This window comes from Grammomys surdaster, unplaced genomic scaffold (assembly GCF_004785775.1).
Source record: "Grammomys surdaster isolate TR1022 unplaced genomic scaffold, NIH_TR_1.0 724, whole genome shotgun sequence".
In the NCBI taxonomy this organism is placed as follows: domain Eukaryota; kingdom Metazoa; phylum Chordata; class Mammalia; order Rodentia; family Muridae; genus Grammomys; species Grammomys surdaster.
The window spans coordinates 82,731-105,427 of record NW_021605143.1 but is presented as its reverse complement, the minus strand read 5'-3'; the positions used below and the strand labels follow the sequence as shown (position 1 = coordinate 105,427).

At 49.9% G+C, this 22,697-nt stretch overlaps 2 protein-coding genes across 3 annotated transcripts; both read right to left on the bottom strand.

Moving 5' to 3' along the window:
- Positions 1 to 458: 458 nt before the first annotated feature.
- On the bottom strand, positions 459 to 11,180 carry LOC114633627 (keratin, type II cytoskeletal 5-like). Of its 2 annotated transcripts, none has more exons than XM_028782195.1 (9): positions 10,582 to 11,180; positions 8,672 to 8,880; positions 7,424 to 7,484; positions 6,527 to 6,622; positions 5,292 to 5,456; positions 4,325 to 4,450; positions 3,341 to 3,561; positions 2,758 to 2,792; positions 459 to 1,505 (listed from the first exon to the last, which is right to left on the bottom strand). In XM_028782195.1, the coding sequence occupies exons 1-9, from the start codon at positions 11,059 to 11,061 to the stop codon at positions 1,279 to 1,281; spliced, it is 1,620 nt and encodes a 539-aa protein (XP_028638028.1). In that variant the 5' UTR covers positions 11,062 to 11,180; the 3' UTR covers positions 459 to 1,278. The 2 variants fall into 2 exon arrangements, with proteins under 2 accessions (XP_028638028.1, XP_028638029.1); XM_028782196.1 differs by having other exon boundaries at positions 1,279 to 1,505; positions 3,341 to 3,546; positions 10,582 to 11,061.
- A 420-nt stretch (positions 11,181 to 11,600) lies between these two features.
- LOC114633628 (keratin, type II cytoskeletal 75) lies at positions 11,601 to 22,429 on the bottom strand. The gene is made up of 9 exons (XM_028782197.1): positions 21,870 to 22,429; positions 21,141 to 21,355; positions 20,190 to 20,250; positions 19,563 to 19,658; positions 18,690 to 18,854; positions 16,900 to 17,025; positions 16,543 to 16,763; positions 14,489 to 14,523; positions 11,601 to 13,394 (listed from the first exon to the last, which is right to left on the bottom strand). The coding sequence occupies exons 1-9, from the start codon at positions 22,368 to 22,370 to the stop codon at positions 13,156 to 13,158; spliced, it is 1,659 nt and encodes a 552-aa protein (XP_028638030.1). The 5' UTR covers positions 22,371 to 22,429; the 3' UTR covers positions 11,601 to 13,155.
- Between the last annotated feature and the right edge of the window lie 268 nt (positions 22,430 to 22,697).

The following is a 22,697-nucleotide window of genomic DNA, read 5'->3' as shown; positions in this document are numbered from 1 at the left end:
CAGAGCCTGTGTCTCTTGTCTTGCCACCTGTACATCAGCAGACTGGAATGTAAAACTGTCTTGGGTCTTGGGAATTCTTGTTTAATTGTCCTCTTAGCTTTGGGTCTGAGAGTGAAGGGTGTAATTAGAGGTCAGGTTGGGAGGCAGATGGTAGAGTGGGCTGGGGTATTAGGAGGCGGAGCTGGGAATAATGGGGCCCAGGAAGTGGTGTGAAGAATAGTGGTAATGCTACAGGACTGGGTAATGGGCTGAGCCACGAGGGATTGCTGAGCCCTGTGGATGCCACAGAGCTATCACCCTCCTCCCTCTGTCTCCAGGACGGATGTTGGTCTCAGGAATCCCAGGCTCAGGGTAGAGGGCAGTGTCCTTCACTGCATTTGTGGGACCGTCTGTTCCCAGAGGTCACGTTTCTGAGGTTGCCGCTGGGTGTGAGACACAACACACTCAGTGAAGACCATGGGTGCTCAGTGACACTTTATTGCAGCAGTTCTAGGAAATAGGCACACATAAGGGGAGCGGACAGCTCGGGAGGTGTCGCTGGTACTCCGAAGCTGTTAACTTTCTTTTCCACACTGCACGGTGGCAGACGGACCAGTTGCCTTTGAGGAGTATTTTGGTCTTGAACTTGTAGCGGGTATTTGAGGACTCACAACTGTTTAGACTAAATCACCGTGAAAGCCAGGTTCCCAAAACCCTCTGTGCAATTCTTTCCTATAACCTCACTCTCCCTCTATGCAACCAGGAGCGTCCCTGTGTCCCTAGAGCAAGAACAAGCAGCAAAGATCTGCCTTTTTCTTCTAGCTTCCTGACTGGCTCTTCCCTGAGGGATTAGAGAGTCTTCTTTTCACCAGGACAAGGGATGCATGGTTATCATAGCCCAGAGTCACTCAGAAACTGGGAATCAAAGAAAGGTGACTTTGGGCCACCAAGGTCAAGTTTAAAGTTCCCATGAAGGACTAAGAGCCTTTTGTGGTTGCAGGGTCCAAGCAGATTGAGGAGGACTTTCTGCACCCCCCTCTCCACACACATACACTGCTTAAAGGGAAAGGTATAGCCTACAGCAGTTGAGTCTGTGTGGGTAAAGGAGGATTTTGTGATCAAGCATGGGTGGGGTATCTCTGTGGAGACCTGCCTGGAGGCAGAAGGATGATAACTTTAAAACTCACAGGCCACTTGGTATCCGTGCCTCTTGCTGGGGGACTGTGGGCATGGGCTAAGCATCAGGCCTCAGTGCTGGGGAGCTGGGGGCCCGGGGACAGTGCCAAGGTGTGTGGTACTTTAGCTCCTGTAACTCTTCTTGGTGGATGATGTCTTGGAGACAATTCGCATGCTTGAGCTGCTGCCGCTCAAACTGCGACCGCTGGTGGAGCTAAAACCTCCGCTGCCTCCGCCACCATAGCAGAGGCCACTCCCACTGTAGCCACTTCCGCTATAGCCGCCGCCGCCACTCATGCACAGGCCACCACCTCCACTGTAGCCTGTGCCCCCGGAGGAAGAGACCACGGCTGAAAGAAGAAGGCAGCTGTTAGACATCCCTCCCACGCTACTCTCCAGGCTGCCTCTTCTGCACAGTGCTTTGCACTGGGCAGCTCCCTCCCCAGGGAAGCTGGGAGGACAGATAGCTGCTTCCTGAAGCAGCAGGAGGTAGGGTGAACCTGACTTCAGGTCTCACTGCCTGCCTGAGTGTGAACATCCATGTGGGGCTCTGTGAGTTTCAAAAATTTCACAGCTGTGATGTTCTGGTCCCCCAACGTAATAATATTGTGGCAGGGACCCCCTGTTTACAGATGAAGAGATGGAGGTGCAAAGAGATCAAGCAACATGTACAAGGTCACCTCTGCCTGAGACCAGGTCTTAGGAACCTGGGCTGTGTTGTCCCTTTCTCTATTGGGAATCTCATATAGGAAGGATCATAAGGGCTCAAATTTGCATGGGGATTTTAGACTCCCCATAGACAGATCCAATGGCCACCTAGATCTCCCTGCCAACTATCCGAATCTCCTCAGCTTTGTTGCTGGACATGTTAGCATCTGCCCTAATGCTTCAGCAATAGTGAGTTCAGTTCTGTGTCCCCGACTGTTAAATTTTTGAAGCAGTGGCCAGGCCTCCCTCTGGGAGTCTGTTCCTCTTGTGAGTCTTGTCCTGATTCTTTCTCTACAGAGCCACAGGCTCTGGCTTCCCTGGTGTTCTCTGACCCAGCAGAGGCCCAGGGGCTCTCATCTCCAGGACCAGGACTCAGTGCTGCTGTACCACCTAAGTCACCAAGAGATCACTCCTTCTGGTCTCCTCCTGGATGCCCAGGCCATGTTGAGATGACTGTTCTACTTGCTCAGCTAATTTCCTTCATGTCTATGTAAGTGGCTATGTACTCGGTACAGGTCTGTAAACAGCTCCATATTTCTGCTGGAATAGCTGAAAGCCAGGAACCCTGGCTGCATGAGGAGTCCTGTCCTATGCAGGATCCTCTGAGGCTAGGCTGGACATGTGACTACCTCACAGTCTCTCAGGTATAAGAGGTCCTCTGCAGTATCTGAGGACATTTTCCCAGAATAAGAAAAAGACCCTGGACTCCTTCCCCAGAGATGGAGAATGTTCAGTGCTCTTGACACTAGTAGGGAAGGAAACCAAAGGAAAGAGGAGAGGGGATTAATGACATATTCATCCTAGTTGTTCATTTTCAAATCTCAAGGATGCTAGGGACTCCCATTTGCCTCTCCTCCCCCTCCATTCTTCTGTCTTCCCAAGACATTTACTCACAGATATTCACGGCACCAACACCTTCTCCAGTGAGCCTGTAGCAGATAGAAAGAGAAGGAATGCCATTGCTGAGGGCTTAGAGAGCTCCGGGTCCCTTGCATATGATGTCATCGGTGCTGAACACACGCTGTGTGCCAAGCCGTGTTTAGCAATCTTGGCATTTATCTCATAAGCTCTAGAAGCTAACAAAAACACAGAAGGGGAAACCTAGAGGAGGAATCAAGTCAAGATACGGAAGGAAACAGAAACTGAGACCCCATGCCAATGAGGCAGACTGGAGCAAAGTACAAGACATGTCTGGGTGATTTACTGTCCCTGAGGTCGATGGCACTTGTGAGTGTTATAAGGCCCTAGTCACAATGTCCCTGCTCAGAGCCTTCTAGGAGATTGTGGCTACCTTTGCCTCACAGCTCTGATGCTGGCCCAGGCCCAGAAGCATCTGGAGAAGGAAATCTCTGAAGGAATAGCAAACATCTGACCTTGGCCTTTCTGTGTAAGGGCATCGTAGTGAGTAGCTCACATGGCCTCTGTCCCATACTACCTTGTTCTGGTATCATCTGATTGGGCTATGATGGGCACCTACCTGCACTCCTCGCCCTCCAACAGCTTCCTGTAGGTGGCGATCTCTATGTCCAGTGCCAGCTTGACGTTCATGAGCTCCTGGTACTCTCGAAGCTGACGGGCCATGTCCTGTTTGGCCTTCTGCAGGGCGTCCTCGAGCTCAGCCAGCTTGTTCTTGGCATCTTTGAGAGCCAGCTCTCCACGCTGCTCGGCATCGGCAATGGAAGCCTGGAGTGTGGCACACTGCTCACAGGAGAAAGGAGGAGTCTGTGATTCTGTTCACGGATCACATCTGGGTTAGATTAACTTCCCTGGAGTATGTTCATGCAATGGAAGTCAGTATTGTGTTTGAAAATAAGATCGTTCTCAGTCCCCAAGGGTAATGTAGAGTTATCTGGATGAGAAAATGGCTTTCTGTGGTCTTTCTCTGGGCAGTGGGTAGGTACATAAACCAAGAGATGATTGACCATGTGGCCACGGTCAGAGGAAATGTCTGTTTCAGTGTGCATCTCTAGTCCTGAGTGACCCTCATTTGAGAGATTTTCGTCTGCATCGAGTGAGTTCAGCCCATGTACTGGATAGCTTTATATCAACTTGACACAAGGTAGAGTTATCTGAAAGGAAGGAACCTCAATGCTTCCATAAGATCAAGCTGTAGAGGATTTTCTTAATTAGTGATTGATACGGGAGAGCCCAACCCATTATGGGTGGTGCCATTCCTGGCTGGTGGTCCTGGGTTCTATAAGAAAGCAGACTGAGCAAGCAGTAACCAGCACTCCTCCATGGCCTCTGGCATTAGCTCTTGCTCCAGGTTCCTGTCCTGCTTGGGTTCCTGTCCTGACTTTCTTTGATAATGAACTTTGATACGGAAGCCAATTTCCCCCAGGTTGCTTTTGGTCATGTTGCTTCATCAAAGCAATAGTATCCTTAACTAAGACAACCCGGATCTAAGTCTTTCCTGATATAGGGGCATGAATGGGAATGGCCTTTGAGATATCAGTCTTACCTGCTTCTTCAGGTTATCAATCTCAGAACGCAGCCTCTGCATGGCCCGGTTCAGCTCAGAGATCTCCATCTTAGTAGTACGGAGGTCATCCCCACGTTGGCCAGCAGACCGCTGCAGCTCCTCATACTATGAAGAAGAAGGGACTTTGGGTAAGGGATGTGTGCAGCCACCAGGGATAGCCAGGCTCAAGGAGTGAGGGCTGTGGCTCCCCTGTACCCTCTAGACTTTTGGAGCACTGCTTGGAGGGTCCTGGATTGTCTCACCCCACCCATTGAATCTGTTGACACCATGTCTTGCTCTGGACTTGTTCTCCATATCCACACATGTCAGCCAACAGCAGACACCTGTGGCTCTTCCCCCTTCTGTTCCTGGCTTCTCTTTCCTCTCTTCTATTCCATGGATTTGACCCTCCCAGATTAGCATCATACACGTGAGGATGCTTTCTGATAGGGAATCTTCCTTCACATACATTTGTCACAACCAGAGCAAACTGTCTCCATGACTCCTAGCTCGGAGTATCTATTCCAACTTGGGAAATCTCATTGTGTGATCTATACTCTCTGTTCCCAGAGCCTTGATTCCAGCTGGCTCCAGCTCTCTCTTTTGCATCTTCTGCCCTTTTCTTGAAGGCATTAGGCCTTGGTCTTGACCTCACCTTTTCCTGTTGGCATGGTGGCTGCAGCTGACCATGTATACCTGTTTCTCTGGTGTAAAGCTTTGGAGATATACGTCGTCTGTCCTAGATGGAGACCTGGCATTTCTGCCTATATCTGACTATTTCCCTTGCTCCTGGTGGATTTGGCTCCTGGTTTGGATTTGGCTCAGAACATATGTAAGCCCTAAGTTAAACTCAGGTACTTTGGTCCCCACTAGGCTGAGATACTGGAGAGGGTAGGCTCTTATCTTATTTGCCTGTGAAACCTCTAGTCCCTATGGCTAGGTATTTGGATAGATCTTGGCACCTCACCTTGGTCTGGTACCAGGATTCAGCCTCTGCCCGGCTGCGGTTGGCAATGTCCTCATACTGGGCCTTGACCTCGGCGATGATGCTGTCCAGGTCCAGGCTGCGGTTGTTGTCCATGGACAGGACCACAGAGGTCTCAGAGATTTGAGCCTGAAGCTGAGCCAGCTCCTGTGATTGAGCCCAAAGAGGAGAGATGAGACAGGACATTCAGGCATGTGCATATGTGTGTGCACATGTGTGCAGTTTTTGGGCATGTGTGCAGATATGTGTGTGATTGCACACACGTGCTTTGGAGATGGTGATTCCCCTGGGACAGGATCTGTCATGGAGATTCTTGCCCTGAAGGGCTGGGAAGGACACTTGGGAGACCACTGAGTTTATAACTACTCTTCAGCACCGGCATGTCTATACCTGAGAGCACAGCACAGGGAACTCTAGCTAGAATTCTCCAGAAGCCACTCCTATTGTTCAAGGAAGCCCTCTGTCTGTCAGTACTGTGATGTCTCATTCTCTGAAGAAGCCCAGCCCTTCATATCCAACTGAGACTGCACCTTGGGCAAGAAGTCTGAGTCGGAAGGGATCAGGCACCGTTCAGTCCCATCCTTTCTATGATTGTCCTGTGCTAGGAATGGGGCATGAAGATTAGCTAGAAACAGCAGAAGGAGCCACAGAGGAAAGTCCAAAAAGCAGTCTTGATTATATCTGCAGTGATCTCCCTGCATCCCACAGAAGAGAACCCCGATGTTCCATAAAAAAAAATGTCTTCAGGAGAGGCAGGTGATTGTCATAACTGGATAAAAAGAACCAGCGGGCTAGGTGACTTCTGCTGATGGGTATAATTGCACGGATTTATTGTGCTCTAAGAACAGTGGTGGGGTGGGGCGGGGCTGAGCGGGGCTGAGCTGGGCGGGGTGGGGCTAAATGGCCCGTTGCGCTCAAACAGTTCTGTAGGAATCCCTTGAATTTGATGACATGCGGATATTCTGTCTGTTCAAAAGAATACACTTATTCTAATTATTCAAGTTGATCAAGATTGAGTTTTTCACCCTTGGAAACTTCTTGTTACCCCCAGGAACCTCACTTCCTCCCACCCACTTCAAAGATCAGGATCTGCTTCAAGAATCCCAATCCACAGATGGTATAGGGGGAGGGGCGAAGAGGAAAGAGATGACAGTTTGTGTGCCCCTCCTCCAATGCTCCCAGCCTCCAGCCCTCCAGACAGGGTACCGGGGTCTCACCGCCTCATAGAAAGCTCTCAGGAAGTTGATCTCGTCCATCAGGGCATCCACCTTGGCCTCTAGCTCCACCTTGTTCATGTAAGCAGCATCCACATCCTAGGCACAGAACATGAGATCATTCTGGGTCCTACCCTTCCTGGGTTGCCTAGCAGCCTCTGGAAATTACCTCTGAAGCTAGTGGGACAGCTTCAGATCCTCAGAGAGTACATGCCTTTCCCGCATGTTATTGAGTGGCACTGGAGAGATGGGAAGTTCACATAGTATGACCTTCAGGAGTGCCTGTGTGCTGCTCATCAGCTAGAACCATAAGTAAGGGTCTCCTACGTCCCCTTGCAAGGTGAAGATGCTCCATCCTGGGTCGTAGGCTCCCATTGCCTACAAGCTCTTTAAGTCTCTCCCCAAAGACTGCATGGCCTCTCTCCTCGAGCCTCTGCCCATTCCACTTCCTTTCCCTTCTCTCCAAGCTGCTGCTCCGTTCCTTCTTCAGTATAATCCTCAGAGAATTATACTGAGAAACTGAAGAGAAACTTCCCTCTGCCATTCTCAAAGCAGGACAGCCAGACCTCTAGACTTCCACTGGCTAATCCTCTTACTGCCCTGCTTAAAGATTGGTTTTGTGTTCTGGATTCTGAGCTGAGGACCAGACCCAGTTGGCTTCCCTCATCCTACATTGTCCTGTGCAAGGAGAGGGGCTGGTGCCCTGACTCACATAGCTTGGACATGGGAGTCCTGGATCCTGAACTACTTCTAATTACCTCTGTATGACAAAATGAACCTCCCCAGACCTTAGTGTCCTCATATTTAAAGTCAGATATGCCTCGAGGAAAACCACGGGCTTCAGTGAAAGTTCTGCCTCTCCCAGGAACCCGCCACCCGTGAGAGTGCCCTTGCGCTTACTTTTTTGAGTACCACAAACTCATTCTCTGCCGCTGTGCGTCTGTGGATTTCCTCTTCGTACCTGCGGAAAGGGCCGAGGAGAGTGAGTATTGGGAGTAGGGCTCGAGAGTGAGGTTGAACTCACTCTGTCTGGCTTGGTTCTTGAAGTACTCCACCATTCCGCATATTCTTCAGCTCAGGGGTATGGCAGGTGGGCACACATGGAGAACATTCTCTTGTGGTGTGGCCCCCCTCATACATCTGTGGCCGGGAATCCCAAACCAAACACCCCTATTTCTACCAAAAGAAAACTCAAACCAAAAGTGGCAAAATGGTATCATCCCTCTTCCTGTTCACACAGCCTGGATCTCTAAAGAAGCATGCCCTTTCCCTGACTCCTCCTCCTCCTCCTCCTCCTCCTCCTCCTCCTCCTCCTCCTCCTATTCCTCTTCCTCCTCCTTGACTGGTCGCCCCTGGCCTCTAGCCTGGCTCCTACCACTCTGCCATGCCCCTCCCCCCATAAACCATACTGAACTCTATCATGAAGGTGGAGTCTTCAGGCTAATAGGATCCCCCATCCCAGATTTCTCATCTTCAATTTGGCTGTACTGCCTCTGGTACCCACGGCATGCTACAGTACTCTCTGTACATCATCCTTTGAGAAGGGAGCTTCCCTTCCATTGTACTGGCCCTCTGCCCACCCAGGCTGCCTCAGCATTAGGACATCCCATGCTTCCTGCAGAAGCCAGCTGAGATTCATGGAGTTATTAATTGTGTCTGGGAAACTGTATGTGGTCCTGGGAGAATCTTTTTCTTCTCTATTTCTCCAGCCTCCTGGACAGGGCTGGGGTAAATACATAAACTCTATAAATGAACACTTAGTTGAATAAATGGAGGGATGGAGTCTCTGGCTTTAATTCTTAACTCATGAGTTGCTCTTTGTATAATCTTGGGTAAGTGAGTGGGCAACTCAGAGCCTGTATTTTCTGTCTGCTGAGGTTAAAGATTATTACATATGGACAGGCCTTTGGACTCATATAGCCATTTCCTTGTTAACTCTATCCCTTCCTTCCTCAAACCCCAACATTCTGGACCAAAGACCTCTGTTTATCTTATGTCCCAAGTATGTGTCTCATTCCTACCAGATGGGGCAGTGTGGAGAACTGCTGAATGCTATAGAGTGGAACTGGATAGCACCACTTCCTCTCCTTTAGCCTGACTTTCCCTGGCCCCATGGCTCTGGGCCAGATAGATGGAGGATCCACTCACTTATTCTTGAAGTCCTCCACTACATCTTGCATGTTCTTCAGCTCCGTCTCCAGTCTGCCCCGCTCCCCTCCCAGGCACTCCAGCTGGCGCTTCAGGTTGGTGATGTAGGCTTCGAACATGGGCTCTAGATTGGTCCTGGTTGTTTTGTGTTCTTGGAGGAGACTCCATTTGGTCTCTAAGACTTTGTTCTGTTGCTCCAGGAACCGCACCTGTCCCGGCCAAAGGTAAGAGAGTGTGAGGGCTTCCTCTCTCAGCTTGTCACATGCTCTGTGACGTAGAACCCCCAATAGTGAGGGACCCTGCATGACCTCAAAACCCAGGTGGTAGCTTCTGCCCTCTCCCCTGAACTGCAAGGAGCCTGGAATGTGGAGAATCAAGTCAGTGTTGGTACAGTGGGCTTGGGAGGTAAATGATAGGTCCAGAGGGTCAGGAAGCTGTATGAATATACCAATCATGCTGGCATGTGGTAATTTAGGAAAAGAACATTGTAGCTAACTGAAACTAAATTGATTCCTATCATATGGGTGAGAGGGTTATGGCAGAAAATCCTATCTGTCCATTTCCTTTCTGGGAGGATTTTTCAGGATCTGGATCTTAGACTCAGTTGCCTGTCATTCTAGAAATGTTAGTATAGATCATTCTGGAATTGCATTGAGGGGGCCTGGGCACAAGCCCAGCCATGTCTCTCACTAGCCACATGGTTCTTAGCAATCAGTTTTCTGGAGTTGCTCCTGAGTCTCTTGTGGTCTTGAGCTATTATTTGGTTTCTGGACTTAGCGCCTTCTGATCCTGATTCTGGGAATTGTGCATAGCTTTTTCGTCAACCTGAAGTCCTTCCACTGAGAGGGACTGGAATGTCACTTAGATTCCAAGAATGAGGGAAGACCTCCATGCCTTCAGAGACAGCGGTGTCCCCACAGGGTCTTTAACAAACGTCTCTTTCCCTTACCACTCCCACAATGGGAGAGAGAGTGCCCTGGCTCCAACTCCTACCAAATCCACCCACCTCTCCACTATCCTCTCTGAATAAACCAGGAAAATCAAAGCCCAGGATCTCTCCTTCTTAGCCAGGTTCCTGGAAGTCATGCTTCTGTTGGAATAACCCAGGCCAGTGGCACAGGTCATTGGAGTAACAAGGTGATGATGTTTAAGTACTGGCACCTGAGCAGTGTGTTCGGTTGGGAATATCTACCCAATGCTCTGCTCCCCATGAGGAGGCATTTGTAGTTCAACAGAGCCACAATGGGACCCGACATCCGTCTGTTCCGCCCTTCTGGGGCTTGAGAAGAGGAGTGACTTTCCTCTCAGTAGTCTAAACTGTACTGAGCTGGACACCTCTCAGCTCTACACTCTTCTTCGTCCCAGGGATATGTGTAGCCTGAGGGGTCCAGGGGTGTGACAGAACTTTCCCAGCAGAGGAATGAGATAGTGAACAATGGCATCAGGTCCCACATGCCTCTCTCCCAGAACATTTAGGACCCTTAGGAGCCCAAGTCACACAGCCTTAGGACTGAGGCTGCAGCCACATACTTCATCTCACCACCCACACGGCTTCCTAAACCCAGGCTATCACCAAGGCGCACCAACAGGGAAATACCTCTGCCTTGGGAAAAAAGAAAGGGACCCAATGCACTTCGGTGCAATATAGCCTTTGTTTCTTTACCACGTTCCCTCCAAACTGTCTAGCTGAGCCCACGATGACCGACCACCAGAGTGGCAGCTTAGTCATTGTGGGTCTTAGAACTCTCCAGCTGGATGGAGGTAGGCACATTTCATCTACCCCATCAGCAGACCGCCTAGCTGTCCTGGGTGCATGTGTCCTGGGAAGCCAAAGGTGACCTCAGAAAAGCCCAGAAAGTAGATTTCAAAAGGCAGCTGTTTTAGCAGTGGGGACCCCTCTTACCCCTCACCTTATCTATGAAGGAGGCGAACTTGTTGTTGAGGGTCTTGATCTGCTCCCTCTCTTCCTTTCGAACTCGCTGGAGAGATGGATCAATCTCCAGGTGCAGTGGTGTAAGGAGACTCTGGTTGACAGTGACTTCATGGATGCCTCCAGCTCCAGGGGCCATCCCGCCTCCAAATCCATACCCGCCATAGGCTCCTCCAACTCTGTATCCGATGCCGCTGATACCCAGACCACAGGCAGCGCCCCCAAAGCTGGCTCGGCTGGAGCGGTAGCCCCCGCCAATGGAGATTCTCTTGTTACCCCCGAAGCTGTGTAGGCTTCTTGTCCCAAAACCACCCCCTATGCCGCCTCCAAAACTCTTCCCGCTCTGGGACACGGAGACAGAGCTGAAACCGGGCCGGCAGCCAGGAAGAAGGCTAGCTGAGGAGGCACTGAAGTTCCGCGTCCCCCCAGACTTGATGGTCACCGAGGATCGCTGGGTCATGGTGGAAGTTGGTATCGAAGGGCAGTAGAGCAAAAGAACGGCAAGAGTGGAGAGCCTTCGAAGTCTGGCTCGCCGGGGGCTCACCTTGAGTTTTATCCCTTTCAAGAACTGGGCTTGGCCAGAGTAGATCAAAGACCACTGTGTTGTGTTCACCCCAATGGCATGTCTGGCCACAACCCATCTTCCTGCCCGCTAATCATGATGGGGAACACCCTACCCTGGGCAGGACCAGGCCTGGGGAGTCCAGCCCGAGGCACACCTGAGTCCAGAGCTCTCCACTTGCCCAGGTTCTGTCACACACTCCGGACCGCCCTTGCGCCAGAGGCTTCCATCTACGGCTCTCCCCTCCACGCCTAGCTCCAGACCCAAACATCCGACAGTGCCCATCTCACCTTGGTCACTAACATACATATTTTTAAAATCCATTTACCGAGGGTTGAGTCTGTGCCACACCGCGTGGCAGGTCTACCACAAACATTACTACATTTTATTTTTGTAACTTTATGAAAACGGATGATGGATCATTGCCAGCATTTTTTGAGTAGTATCATGAGAGACCCCAACTGTTTGCCTTCCAATGATGGCTTGTTTTGCCCTTGTTTTCTACCTGTAACCATTGGCACACAGGTCACATGACCAGGGATAGCAGGAGAAACACTAGAACCCAGTGGCTGATTGGGCTATGTACCTAGAATCCCTGTATTTCATATAGCAGGGGAAAGTGAGGTCTCTGGTCACTTCCTAAGAAGTAGTCTGAGGTCACCCCAAATCTCTGCCCTCTTCTCTTTCCTCCCTGGTCTTAGCTAGTGAATCTGACAATTACTCTCAGAGCTTTTCCATCTACTCTGAAATCGTTACCCTCTTAACCATTCTAGACTTTGGTCTGGTCTCTTGTTTCACATCCCTCCCTCCTGACTCCTATGATAAAACTTCTCCTTTCCGAGCATGAGTGTTTCTCACAGATCTAGTTGGCAGCTCCTATCATTAATCCTAAGTGATGAGCCCACCCTGTCCAAACACCTGGCCCCTATTCACGATTAGTCCCATCATCCCCCGAGGTCCTGTGAGGAGAGGTCCAGGAGACTATAAACTCAGGAATGGGGAGCAGCTTCCTAGGTGTCTCCCTGTCTTGCAATTATGGGCTCATTTGCTCCTTGGCCTCGGGGCTGACTTTTAACTCCTCTCCTGCCCTGTTATTTCTCTGCTCAGGTCCACAAGTTTGTAGCTGTTGGGGAACAATCAGCTCCTTTGCTGGCTAGTGCCTTGACCACCCATCCTACGTCAGTGCTGTCCCGGGAACACAAGGTGATTCGGGGAGGGTATGGCCTCACCCTGCATGACATACTGAGCAGGAGGCTGGGCAGGGCTCTGCCCAGGAGTTGGGACTTCCCAAACAAGCATTCCAAAGAAAATCGAGGGACTTCGGAAGTGCTAAAAGAGGAAGACTATTGACCTGCTGCCCTCTTCATTCTCCCCCTTCCCCAGCTCTCCCCTCCAGCAACTCTGGAAGGGGTGACAGCTGTTGTGCCCTGAGTACTGCTTGTATGGAATAACATTGGCTAGGGCTGCCAGAGTCAGAGTTGCTCCGGGCTCATCAGAACTGCACACAGAGGACTGAGCCAAACACATGACACATGCATTTAATAGGCAGATTCCAGGAGGAAAACAGAGGAGCGTTGACTCTTGCTGGCAGTTTATAAGCAGCCAGAGAAGGTCAAGACAGCCTGGCGTTGAGGTGGCCTGGGAGACACAGACTCCTCCATCACTGCACCTGGAGGAAAGGGGCAGGTGGCACTGAAGGGGCATTTGCAGATGTCATCTGGGGGCATTTGCATTTCCAGATCCATTGATTGTGAACTTTGGAGGGGTATGAGCTCTGGGTCTGTGCGTCTAACACAAAGAAGTACCAGGAGAAGCCTAGGGCTGTCAGGAGGCTGCCATAGGCCAGGGAATGGGTTTAGCCAAAATGCCAGGATCCCTGGCAGCTGGGGAGGGGGCTATTGTGAAGAAGATATGAGAGAAGGGCCCAGGCATCTAGTTATAAGTGTAAAGAGGCTTCAGGGCAGTGGCAAGGGAGACTGCCGGCTGGCCCCCTCAGTGCTTGTAACTCTTCCTGCTGGATGATGTGCTGGAGACAAACTTGATGCTGGAGCCACTGCCCGCTGGACCCCGGCTGCTACTGGTGGTAAAACCAGAGCCTCCTAGACCTGTGCCCAGGCTGTGTCCACCACTGGTCGTGAAGGAGTAGCCGCTGTTCCCACCAAGACCCAAGCTTCCTCCTCCAATGTTGGCGCCACCACCATAGCCACTGGAAACCGTAGAAGTGACCACAGCTGTGGAGAAGAGGAAACAGGATCAGAATTTCAGGCAGGAGAGAAGGTGCCTGTCATGGGCACCTGTGCTCCAGAGCTTCTCCGGTCACAGATGCTGGCCCTCCTGTTTCCTGCTTGTGCTGTGAGATCCTGCCTTAGGCCTCCACCTCTGCTGAACTGTGGTGCCGCCCATCTGCTGCCCAGTGCTTCTCTTCTAGAACCTATCGGAGACACTTCCCTCTCTGCTATATACAACCACTGCTGCTCTGTCTGAGCCTGTCTGCCTCTTCAGGTTTGACTCTGGAGTCTCCTTCCTTCTGGACACTCAGAGGAATACACATGGCCTTCCCCTGGAGTCCCCTTGGTGTGGCATTCTAAATCCAGATGGTAGCTACTGAAAAAGCCTAGAACCTCTTGATAGCAACACTCTGTAGCAGCAAACTCTCAACAGACTGTTCAGAGCTGGCAGGGCCATCTCACTAGCTATGGTTTGTGTCTAGTGTAAGAGTTCTCTCTAAAGGGCCTAGGCAAAGCCAGGAGCTCTTGTATGTCCTGTCCCTGTCAAATGCTCATCTCCAAGCTCTTGAAACTAGACTTGCAACCCCAAGGAATCCTGTAAGACAATCTGAGAATCTCCCTAACCTATACAGTGGTTGGCCCCCAAAGATTCTCATCTAATCTGGGAACTACATGTAGGAAGGTGTTGGAATTAGAAGCCAGCCTGGGTCCCATTAAATCTGTCTTAAAAAAAAAAATCCCTCTAGTTCTGAACCCACGATCACTCAGATGGCATGGATTTTAACTCAGTGGGAAACACAAACAAAACCCAAAGACATGATCGGGAGCAGAGCTTGTTGGTATGAGGCAGAGGTAAGACGGCTGGGCGTATGGGAGAGTAGTCAGAATACATGTGAGGCCCTAGGTTTAACCCCCAACACCACAGTAAATAAACAAATAAACAAACAAATCAACCAAGCCCCTTTAATCCACTATGACTTTTTCCTCAACAAACTCAGGCCCCCACACTTTCTCAAAATGAATTCTGCCTGTAGAGTCTCAGAGTTGGCTTAGATCCACCCTTCTCCTGACCACATAAGCCCCAGGGTCATACTCACAGATGTTCACTGGAGAAACTCCCTCTCCGCTCAGCCTGGTTAGGAGGAGAGGAGGAAAGGTTACTGTCCAGGTTGTCACTTAGCAGGTATTTGCAACGACGAAATTTTGTGATTGTTTTAAAGTGCATTAAAAAAACCCTTATCATTTTTTATTTTAGAAGTCATGCAGGTTTAAAACTCTAAAAATATTTGAGATACTAAAAATAGTAAAGGTCTCATAAATGGAGCTTGCGGTTTGGAGCCATCGGATCTGTAACTTTAGAAGCACAGTTTGGGTTTAAACCTGAGGAAGTGAAAATCAATCACAGACTAGAGTTCATTAGAACGGCAGGACATTCTCCATAACCAGATTTCTCGCTCATCAAGGGTTGCTTGTCAGACACCGAGGCTTTTATAGGCATGGAGAGGCATCCAAATTGTGAAAATAACAGTAGTTACAATCAGTCTATTGTTGTCTTAGTAACTGGCCTTCATCCCTAAGTGCTCACTTGGAGTTAACACTAACAAGATTGAGAACCTGTTACAGTCATTATACCGTTCACTCCTCTCAACAATCCTATTGGGTAGGAATTATTATCTCAGTTTTACAGTGGGAAATTGAAGATCATAGATCACAGGATTTGAAACAAAATTCATCTGCCCTCAAAGCCCAGTTCCTTTGCCTGCTAAACTGAATGACGGCAAGATTTTTATTATTTTTTTAACTTAAGTAAGACATTTTTTAGGGATGTAGAGATACCATATGGTTAAGAGAGCTTGTTCCTGCAGAGGATCCAGGCTCCCACAACCCACATGATGACTTACAACCATTGGTAACTCCAGCTCCAGGGGATCCAATGCCCTATCTTACTCCATAGGTTCCAGGCAAAAACACTCATACATATAAAAATAAATAGACCTTTACATTTTATGTGTATGTCTATGTGTGGGTATGTACATAAAAGTGTAATTGACAGAAGAGGTCAGAAAAGGGTGTTGGATACCCTGCAGTTGGAATTACAGGCTATTATTAGTCACTCAATGTGACTAAACCAAAAACCAACTTTGGTCCTCTGTTGGAGCAGCACATGTTCTTAACAATCGAGCCTTCTCTCCAGCTCCAAGAACAAAACAAAACAACAACACCTAAATAAAAACCCCAAATACTTGTTACTTGCCATGAGTGGTCATGATATTGTGTTATTTTAACCTTTTAAACAACATACAACATCAGAATTATCACTACCTTCATTTGACAGATAGGAACACTGAGATGAGAGATGGTTAAGTAATTTGACCTTAGTGACATAACCATCAAATAAGAAAAGCAAAATCCTATGAGCTTTGGGGTGTCACAGAATCTAGTTCCTTTATTCTTTTTTTTTTAATTTTATTTGTATGAGTACACTGCAGCTGGCTTCAGACACACCAGAAGAGGACATCGGATCCCATTACAGATGGTTGTGAGTAACCATATTGCTGGGAACTGAACTTAGGACCTCTGGAAGAGCAGTCAGTGCTCTTAACCACTGAGCCATCTCTTCAGCCCTAGTTCCTTTATTCTGCCCCTGAAGAAATTAAGGGCTAGAGAGAGAGAGACCAGCTTTTCTTTTTCTTTCTTTCTTTTTTTATTTTTTTGGTTTGGTTTTTCGAGACAGGGTTTCTCTGTGTAGCCTGGGGTGTCCTGGATCTCACTCTGTAGACCAGGCTGGCCTCAAACTCAGAAATCCACCTGCCTCTGCCTCCCAAGTGCTGGGATTAAAGGCATGCGCCACCACTGCCCAGTGAGACCAGCTTTTCATAATGAGTGGGGACCTATAAGCTCAAATCTAGGACAGTTTCTTTCAGTCCAGAGCCTTTTACCCCATTCTTTTCAGGTTCACTATGTAACCAGCCCTCTCCTTTAATAGGATGTGATTGCTTAGACCTGCTCAGGGCTTAGACTTCTATGGGGTGGACTCGGAATGACGGAGCAGTCTGGAAAGAGATTTGCACCTGCTCCATGCCACAGCTTAGGCTGCTGAGGTAAGTTTTGTTCATTTTGAGGACAGACAGCTGGTTACCTCTCCCCTCACCTGCACTCCTCTCCCTCCAGCAGCTTCCTGTAGGTGGCGATCTCCACATCCAGGGCCAGCTTGACATTCATGAGCTCCTGGTACTCCTTCAGGAGCCTGGCCATGTCCTGCTTGGCCTTCTGCAGGGCATCTTCAAGCTCCACCAGCTTGGCCCGAGCATCCTTGAGGGCTAGCTCTCCACGCTGCTCAGCGTCAGAGATAGCAGTTTGCAGGCTGGAACACTGAAGAGAAAAAAGGTGTCATGAGTCTGTGGACAGACCCTGGAGGCGCTGCGATCCTGTGATATCCTCCAGGAGTCCCTGGAGGTGGTGAGATTGGCCAGAAGAAACGAGCATTCTTGTGATCACTGAACTATACCTGCTTCTTGACAGCATCAATCTCAGATCTCAGTCTCTGGATCATCCGGTTCATCTCTGAAATCTCTTGTTTGGTGTTTCGGAGGTCATCGCCATGGCGGCCTGCTGTCACCTGCAGCTCCTCGTACTGTTAGAACCAGAGCAGACCACCTAGTCAAATGCCTATGAACCGAGCAGACACTCACTCACCGGGCATGCTCCCTTCCCCTCATTCTTTCCAGGAAGTTCTTCCTGAGCCCATCTGCTTGTTGAGAGTTAGCAGGCTCTAGAAACAGCACACAAGCATGAGCTGATCCTGGTTCTCAGATGCTTATATTATACTGTTGCCTGTGTGTATCCAAACATGTAAGCATCCAGTGGTAAACAAACGGGGTCTTTCTGAGTGCCACAAAAGAGTTGAACTTGGGTTTGAAGGTGTGTGGTGTGATGGTGGTGATGGGTGTGTGTGTGGAAGGAAAGGGACTGAAGAGGAAACACTGAGCTGTCATCTGCAGTGTGGGTAAGGGGGGGCTATATAGTCAGCTCAGAGAGAGAACATTCTAGACTGGACAAAGGAGAAACTTCAAGGCAGGGGAAGTGGTGGTAAATTGTAAAAATGAGGGAGTAGCTTGCTCACTTGCCACTGTGCAGTGGGGCTGCTTGTATCAGGATCAGCTACACCCATGAGTTTTGGTAGCCCTGTAGTGTTGGGAATCAAAGAGGAAGGGCAGGAAACCATGTGGACAGTGCCAAAGCTACAGGAGGCTTAGCGTTGACCTGGTGGAAGCTCTGGTCTCAGAGGCGCTCATGCTAAACCCAGGGCAAGCTTGTATACAAGGGATTGCTATACCCTGACCCCTCCAGCCTATTCTGTAGAAGGGCTCCTGTCTGAGTCAAGAACCATTTTGTTTGGAACGTGCTGGACAGCTCGGCTTCCTCTGCTGCCAGATTCTCGAGATTAGAAGGAACAACAACCCCAAACCGCAGGGAAATGTCTGTTACTTCCTGCTGGGGCTAAATGTATCCTAATTTTTACTCCTTGACAAGGAGCTTCACAGTGGACCCCTAACATTGGAAACCTGCTTCTTTTCTCTCACTTCCTACCAGAAGGGACTAACAAAGTGCACGGGGCAGAACAAGGGATGGGGGTCAGAGAGTGGTAAGCAGGTGCCCCTGAGACAGGCCTGGGTTTGGCAAGGGATAGCTCTGGGTCTGCCACACTACTCTAGGACAACCCTTCTGGCCACTCAGGCTTTCAGAGGTATTTCTCTAAGGTCATCGCTCCTTCCCCCTTGCACAAGTGTGCATCCTTGTCTTGTAACTGCTTGCCAGCACTAACTTGCTCTTGGGCCTCACTGTTCTTTACCCTTCTCTGCTCACCTTCTGGACCGAAGGCCTAGATCTTGCTGGGAGCCCTGTGGTGTCTTTTTCCCTTCTGTGAATGCTCATCCTCTTTCTGGACTTTTAGACCCTGAATTCTCTGATTGCAGTTTCTGTATTTATAACCCTAAACCTCTGTTTGGCAGAGCAGAGAAGCCCAAATTATATGAAGACTTCATAAGCCCTTTAGGTCTGTGACATAGACTTCTTCATCATTCTGGAGTGTCACCCAGTTCAATCTATCGTGAGAAATGTGGACCGGGCGTGTCCTTCTGAGCACCCTACACTTCCTGGGCAACACACTAGTGTGTGCTTAGACTTGTGTAAGTGTTTAAGCTAGATTTCCCTGTGTCAGGGCTGCACTTGGGAAGTTTCAGTGAGGGAAGTGAAGGAGTGCAGCCTCAGAGCACTCAGCCCATAGCAATGCCTCACCTTGGTCTGGTACCAGGACTCAGCCTCTGCCCGGCTACGGTTGGCAATGTCCTCGTACTGGGCTTTGACTTCAGCGATGATGCTGTCCAGGTCTAGGTTGCGGTTGTTGTCCATGGAGAGGACCACAGAGGTGTCACTCACCTGGTTCTGCATCTGAGACAGCTCCTGCAGGGTTGTCAACTCAGAGTCACCCAGAAACAAACGAAAGGGGTCTTGTACCTCGAGATGGCTAACTACTTAGGCTAGGAATCTCTTCTCCGGCATCCCTGGCAGAAGTGCTTCCAGGTGCCCTTCCCCTCCCCCAGTTCTGTTAGTCATGTCCCAGGAAGTTTCTAGAAGACTCATCAGTGTGGTGGTGGGACTGTTCTCTCTGGTTCCAGTGATGCTTTCCACTGTCAGATACAATTTCGACATGTGGGGCCCAGGTCTCACAGAGGTGTTCTTTGGAATCAGCCCATCTAGCCATCCCACCCCCACAGTGTGACTTCAATACTTCCTTCCTCTGTCTCTTCACAGACCCAGGTATCTGCTTTCCAAATGACAGAGCCCCCCAATGAGGCCTTTTCTGAGGCCAAGCAGTCATCTGGCCACTGAGTTGAGCTATAGCTGAGGGGAAAAAGTGGGTGCAGTCTTTATCCCCTCCTTGCTAGGGCTGTCTTGCCATTTGTGGGGATGGGGGCTAGGGAAAGGTCTCATTGTTGAAACTGTTTCATAAGGCAAAGTTCTCAGAATTCCTCTCTGGCATCACCTTTCCCCCAGGCTTCCTCATAGGATGCCTCGGGGAGAGATACCAGCTCGTGAATGAGACCAGAAGCATCCTTTCCTTTCTAGGCTCTGGTGCCAGGAGCAACAGAAACACTTGCAGACTCTTACTGCCTCATAGATCATCCGGTAGAAGTTGATCTGGTCAGTCAGAGAGTCGACCTTCGCTTCCAGCTCCACCTTGTTCATGTAGGCACCGTCTACGTCCTGAAATGACCCCAGATCCAAACAGTAAGTCAAAAGAAGCTGAGAGTATCTAACCTAGATTTCCAGGGGATGGGTCTAGGTGATCACTGAAACTGGGGCTTAAGCTTCGTGGGCTAACAGAAACCTGAGCAGAAGTAGGGATATGTACTGACATATGTGACATTTCTGAAACGTTTGAGCTCATCGGATGATCTCATCATTGATATGATTTGATATATCTTGGGGAAGCCCAGGACCAGACTGCCTCATATTCTGAGATTGGATGTTAAAGCTCAATCTCTTTTCCCCTTCTCTCCCCGTTCCTCCAGCCTCCTCTCTGAAGCCCCTTCTCTCTGCCTCTCAAAGCCAGCTCTTGAACTCGGGGCTTGGCAAATGCCGGATACGTTCTGCCCCTGATCTACATATCCAGCCCTTCTTTCTTTGAAGCATGGGATCACAGTGTAGCCTAGGCTGGCTTCAGGGTCGGCTCTTCTGAGTGCGGGGATCACGGGCTCATAAGTCAATCTCACTGAAAAGACATGCCCCACTCACCTTTTTCAGGCCCACAAACTCATTCTCGGCAGCCGCACGCTTGTTAATTTCATCTTCATACCTGCAAGGAGGAGGGCAAGGGGGCGTGAGGTTGAGCAAGGCGTCCGCTCAGTTCTCCGGCGGCTGTAGCAAGAGTTAAAAGGCCTTCCGCTCTTTTCAGCTCTTCGGTGACCTCCGCATGACTCTGGGTGATTCACTTAACCCCTGTCTTCTTCCTCCATAAAAGGTAGATAATTCCTTCTGCTTTTTATAAGATTAGAAGGTGAGCATAGACTCACGGGAACAGAATCATGTGCTCAGGCAATTCTATCACTGTAAAGACACATAGTCCCAATCACCAGAAAAACACGCTGCTTCAGTAACGACCGTTGAAATGGCAAAGAAAGCTGTATTTGTCCCAGGACAGTCTTTCAGGTACATGTCGTTTGAAATATTTTCACAGGGCCTCAGGACGACCACTGAGATTTGTACTCATTTGTGATTAAAGAGAACTTAAGCTAGCTGTAGTCTATGCACTGTAACCCAAACGATGAACAGACAGTGTTTACCTCCACAAGGAAGGACAGAACCCTTCCTTGTTTGCTATTTTCTTTCACTCTGAGCTTATGTCATCTGGGAAATTCAAACCATCTCAGCCCCTGGGCTCACATCCAGTGGAGATAAACAGCATGTCAGTGATGTAACACTGTTTACCAGAATGAGCAGCAGTGTTCACTTTGACAGATGATGCCGGTGCCCGTTTCAGCGGTGTAGACAGATAAGAACAGGTTCCTTGTTAGCCCTGATTCTGAGACGAAGGCACCTTGGTCCCCTCCATATTCTGCACTCTGGGCTCCCTGCTCATCCAACAGTCCTGGCTGGTGCGGCATTCACTTCTTTGCATTTTCTGGACCTTAGAGGCAGTAGCCCCAGGGATGGTTGTGTGCAGCCTGGAGCCTGTCTCCCACTCACCTGACTTTGAAGTCTTCTACAACCTCCTGCATGTTCCTCAGTTCAGCATCCAGTCTGCCTCTTTCAGCCATGACGCCATCCAGCTGCCGACGGAGGTCATTGACATATGTATCGAAGAAAGGCTCCAGGTTCTGTCTGACCGTCCTGGAGCCCTGCTCCTGCAGGAGATTCCACTTGGTCTCCAGGACCTTGTTCTGCTGTTCCAGGAAGCGCACCTACAGGGGAGCAGAGAGAATGAGCCTCACTTGAGAAGTCAGGGAGGCAGAATCAGGCATACCTGCTAAAGGAGGCTAAAGCACAAGGGGCTCTTATGCCATGATCGATCAGCAGCTATGTAATGAAAGCTCTACCTCCAAATGAGAAAGCCCATGAAGGCACCCCAGAGACTCTAGGGTTTTTATGGATGGGACATGGAGATGAACATAGCCTCTATGGTGGGAATCATGGAGTCTGGGTTGAGTTTCTCAATGCTGATGCTCTGAGTCAGGGTAGGGGCACAGTTAGAACCCCTCTTTCTGGAGGGGGACTCCCAGAGAGGAGAAGGAGGCATCTCTATAAGGTCCTGTGAGCCAGATGGCCTGACTTGAAAATGTCTCTGTCCATGACTGGTATTGGTTGAGAAAAGTTCTTCTCTTTGGGACCCCACATTGTTGCTATCTCCAGAGATAAGCCACCCCCACCTAGTTACTCCATGCACTGGGATCTTGGATGGGTGAGCACAGGCCCCACCTTGTCAATGAAGGAGGCAAACTTGTTATTCAGAGTCTTGATCTGTTCCCGCTCTTCTTTCCGAACCCGCTGGATTGTGGGGTCAATTTGCAGGTTGAGGGGAGTCAGGAGGCTCTGATTGACAGTAACTTCTTGAATGCCTCCAGAGGGACAGACAGAGAAGCCAGGGCCACCAAAGCCCCCTCCAATGCCACCTCCATAACCAAAGCCACTGCTGCCCCCAAAGCCACTGCTAGCCCTGCCACCAAAGCCACTCCTGAAGCCACTGCCAGCACATCCACCAACGGAGACACGCCTGGTCCCACCCAGGTTGTAGAGGCTGCGGCTCCCAAAGCCAGAACCAATACCACTGATTCTGCCCAGTCCCCCATTGTTTCCTGAGGAGCGGGCCACAGACACGGAGCTGAAGCGGGAGCGTCCAGCGGTAGGCGTGGTGGCTGAGGCTGTGCTGAAGCCCCTGCGGCTGCCGGAGTGGAAGGTGATGGTGGATTGCCGAGACATGGTGGGTAAAGAAGGCAGCACGGGAGCTCCGAGGTAGATGCGTGAAGGGGATAGAGAAGCCAGGCGGTTAGGGAGGTGCAGGTCCTTCAGCTTTTATGGGCCTCCCCCAAAGGGCGGGGCTTGATTAATGAAGAGGCCCCTGCTGATGGCATCCCCAAGGCATCTGCCAGCCCTGAGCTCACCCTGAGTACCCCGCAGAAAATGGCATTAAAAAAAAAGCCACTGGTTGGTTGGTTTGCTGCCTCCCTTTCCCCCTCCCCCACGTGGAAACTTCTTTCTAGTTGTAACTTGATCAGCAGACCAGTGAGAATAAACTTAATTGCTTTC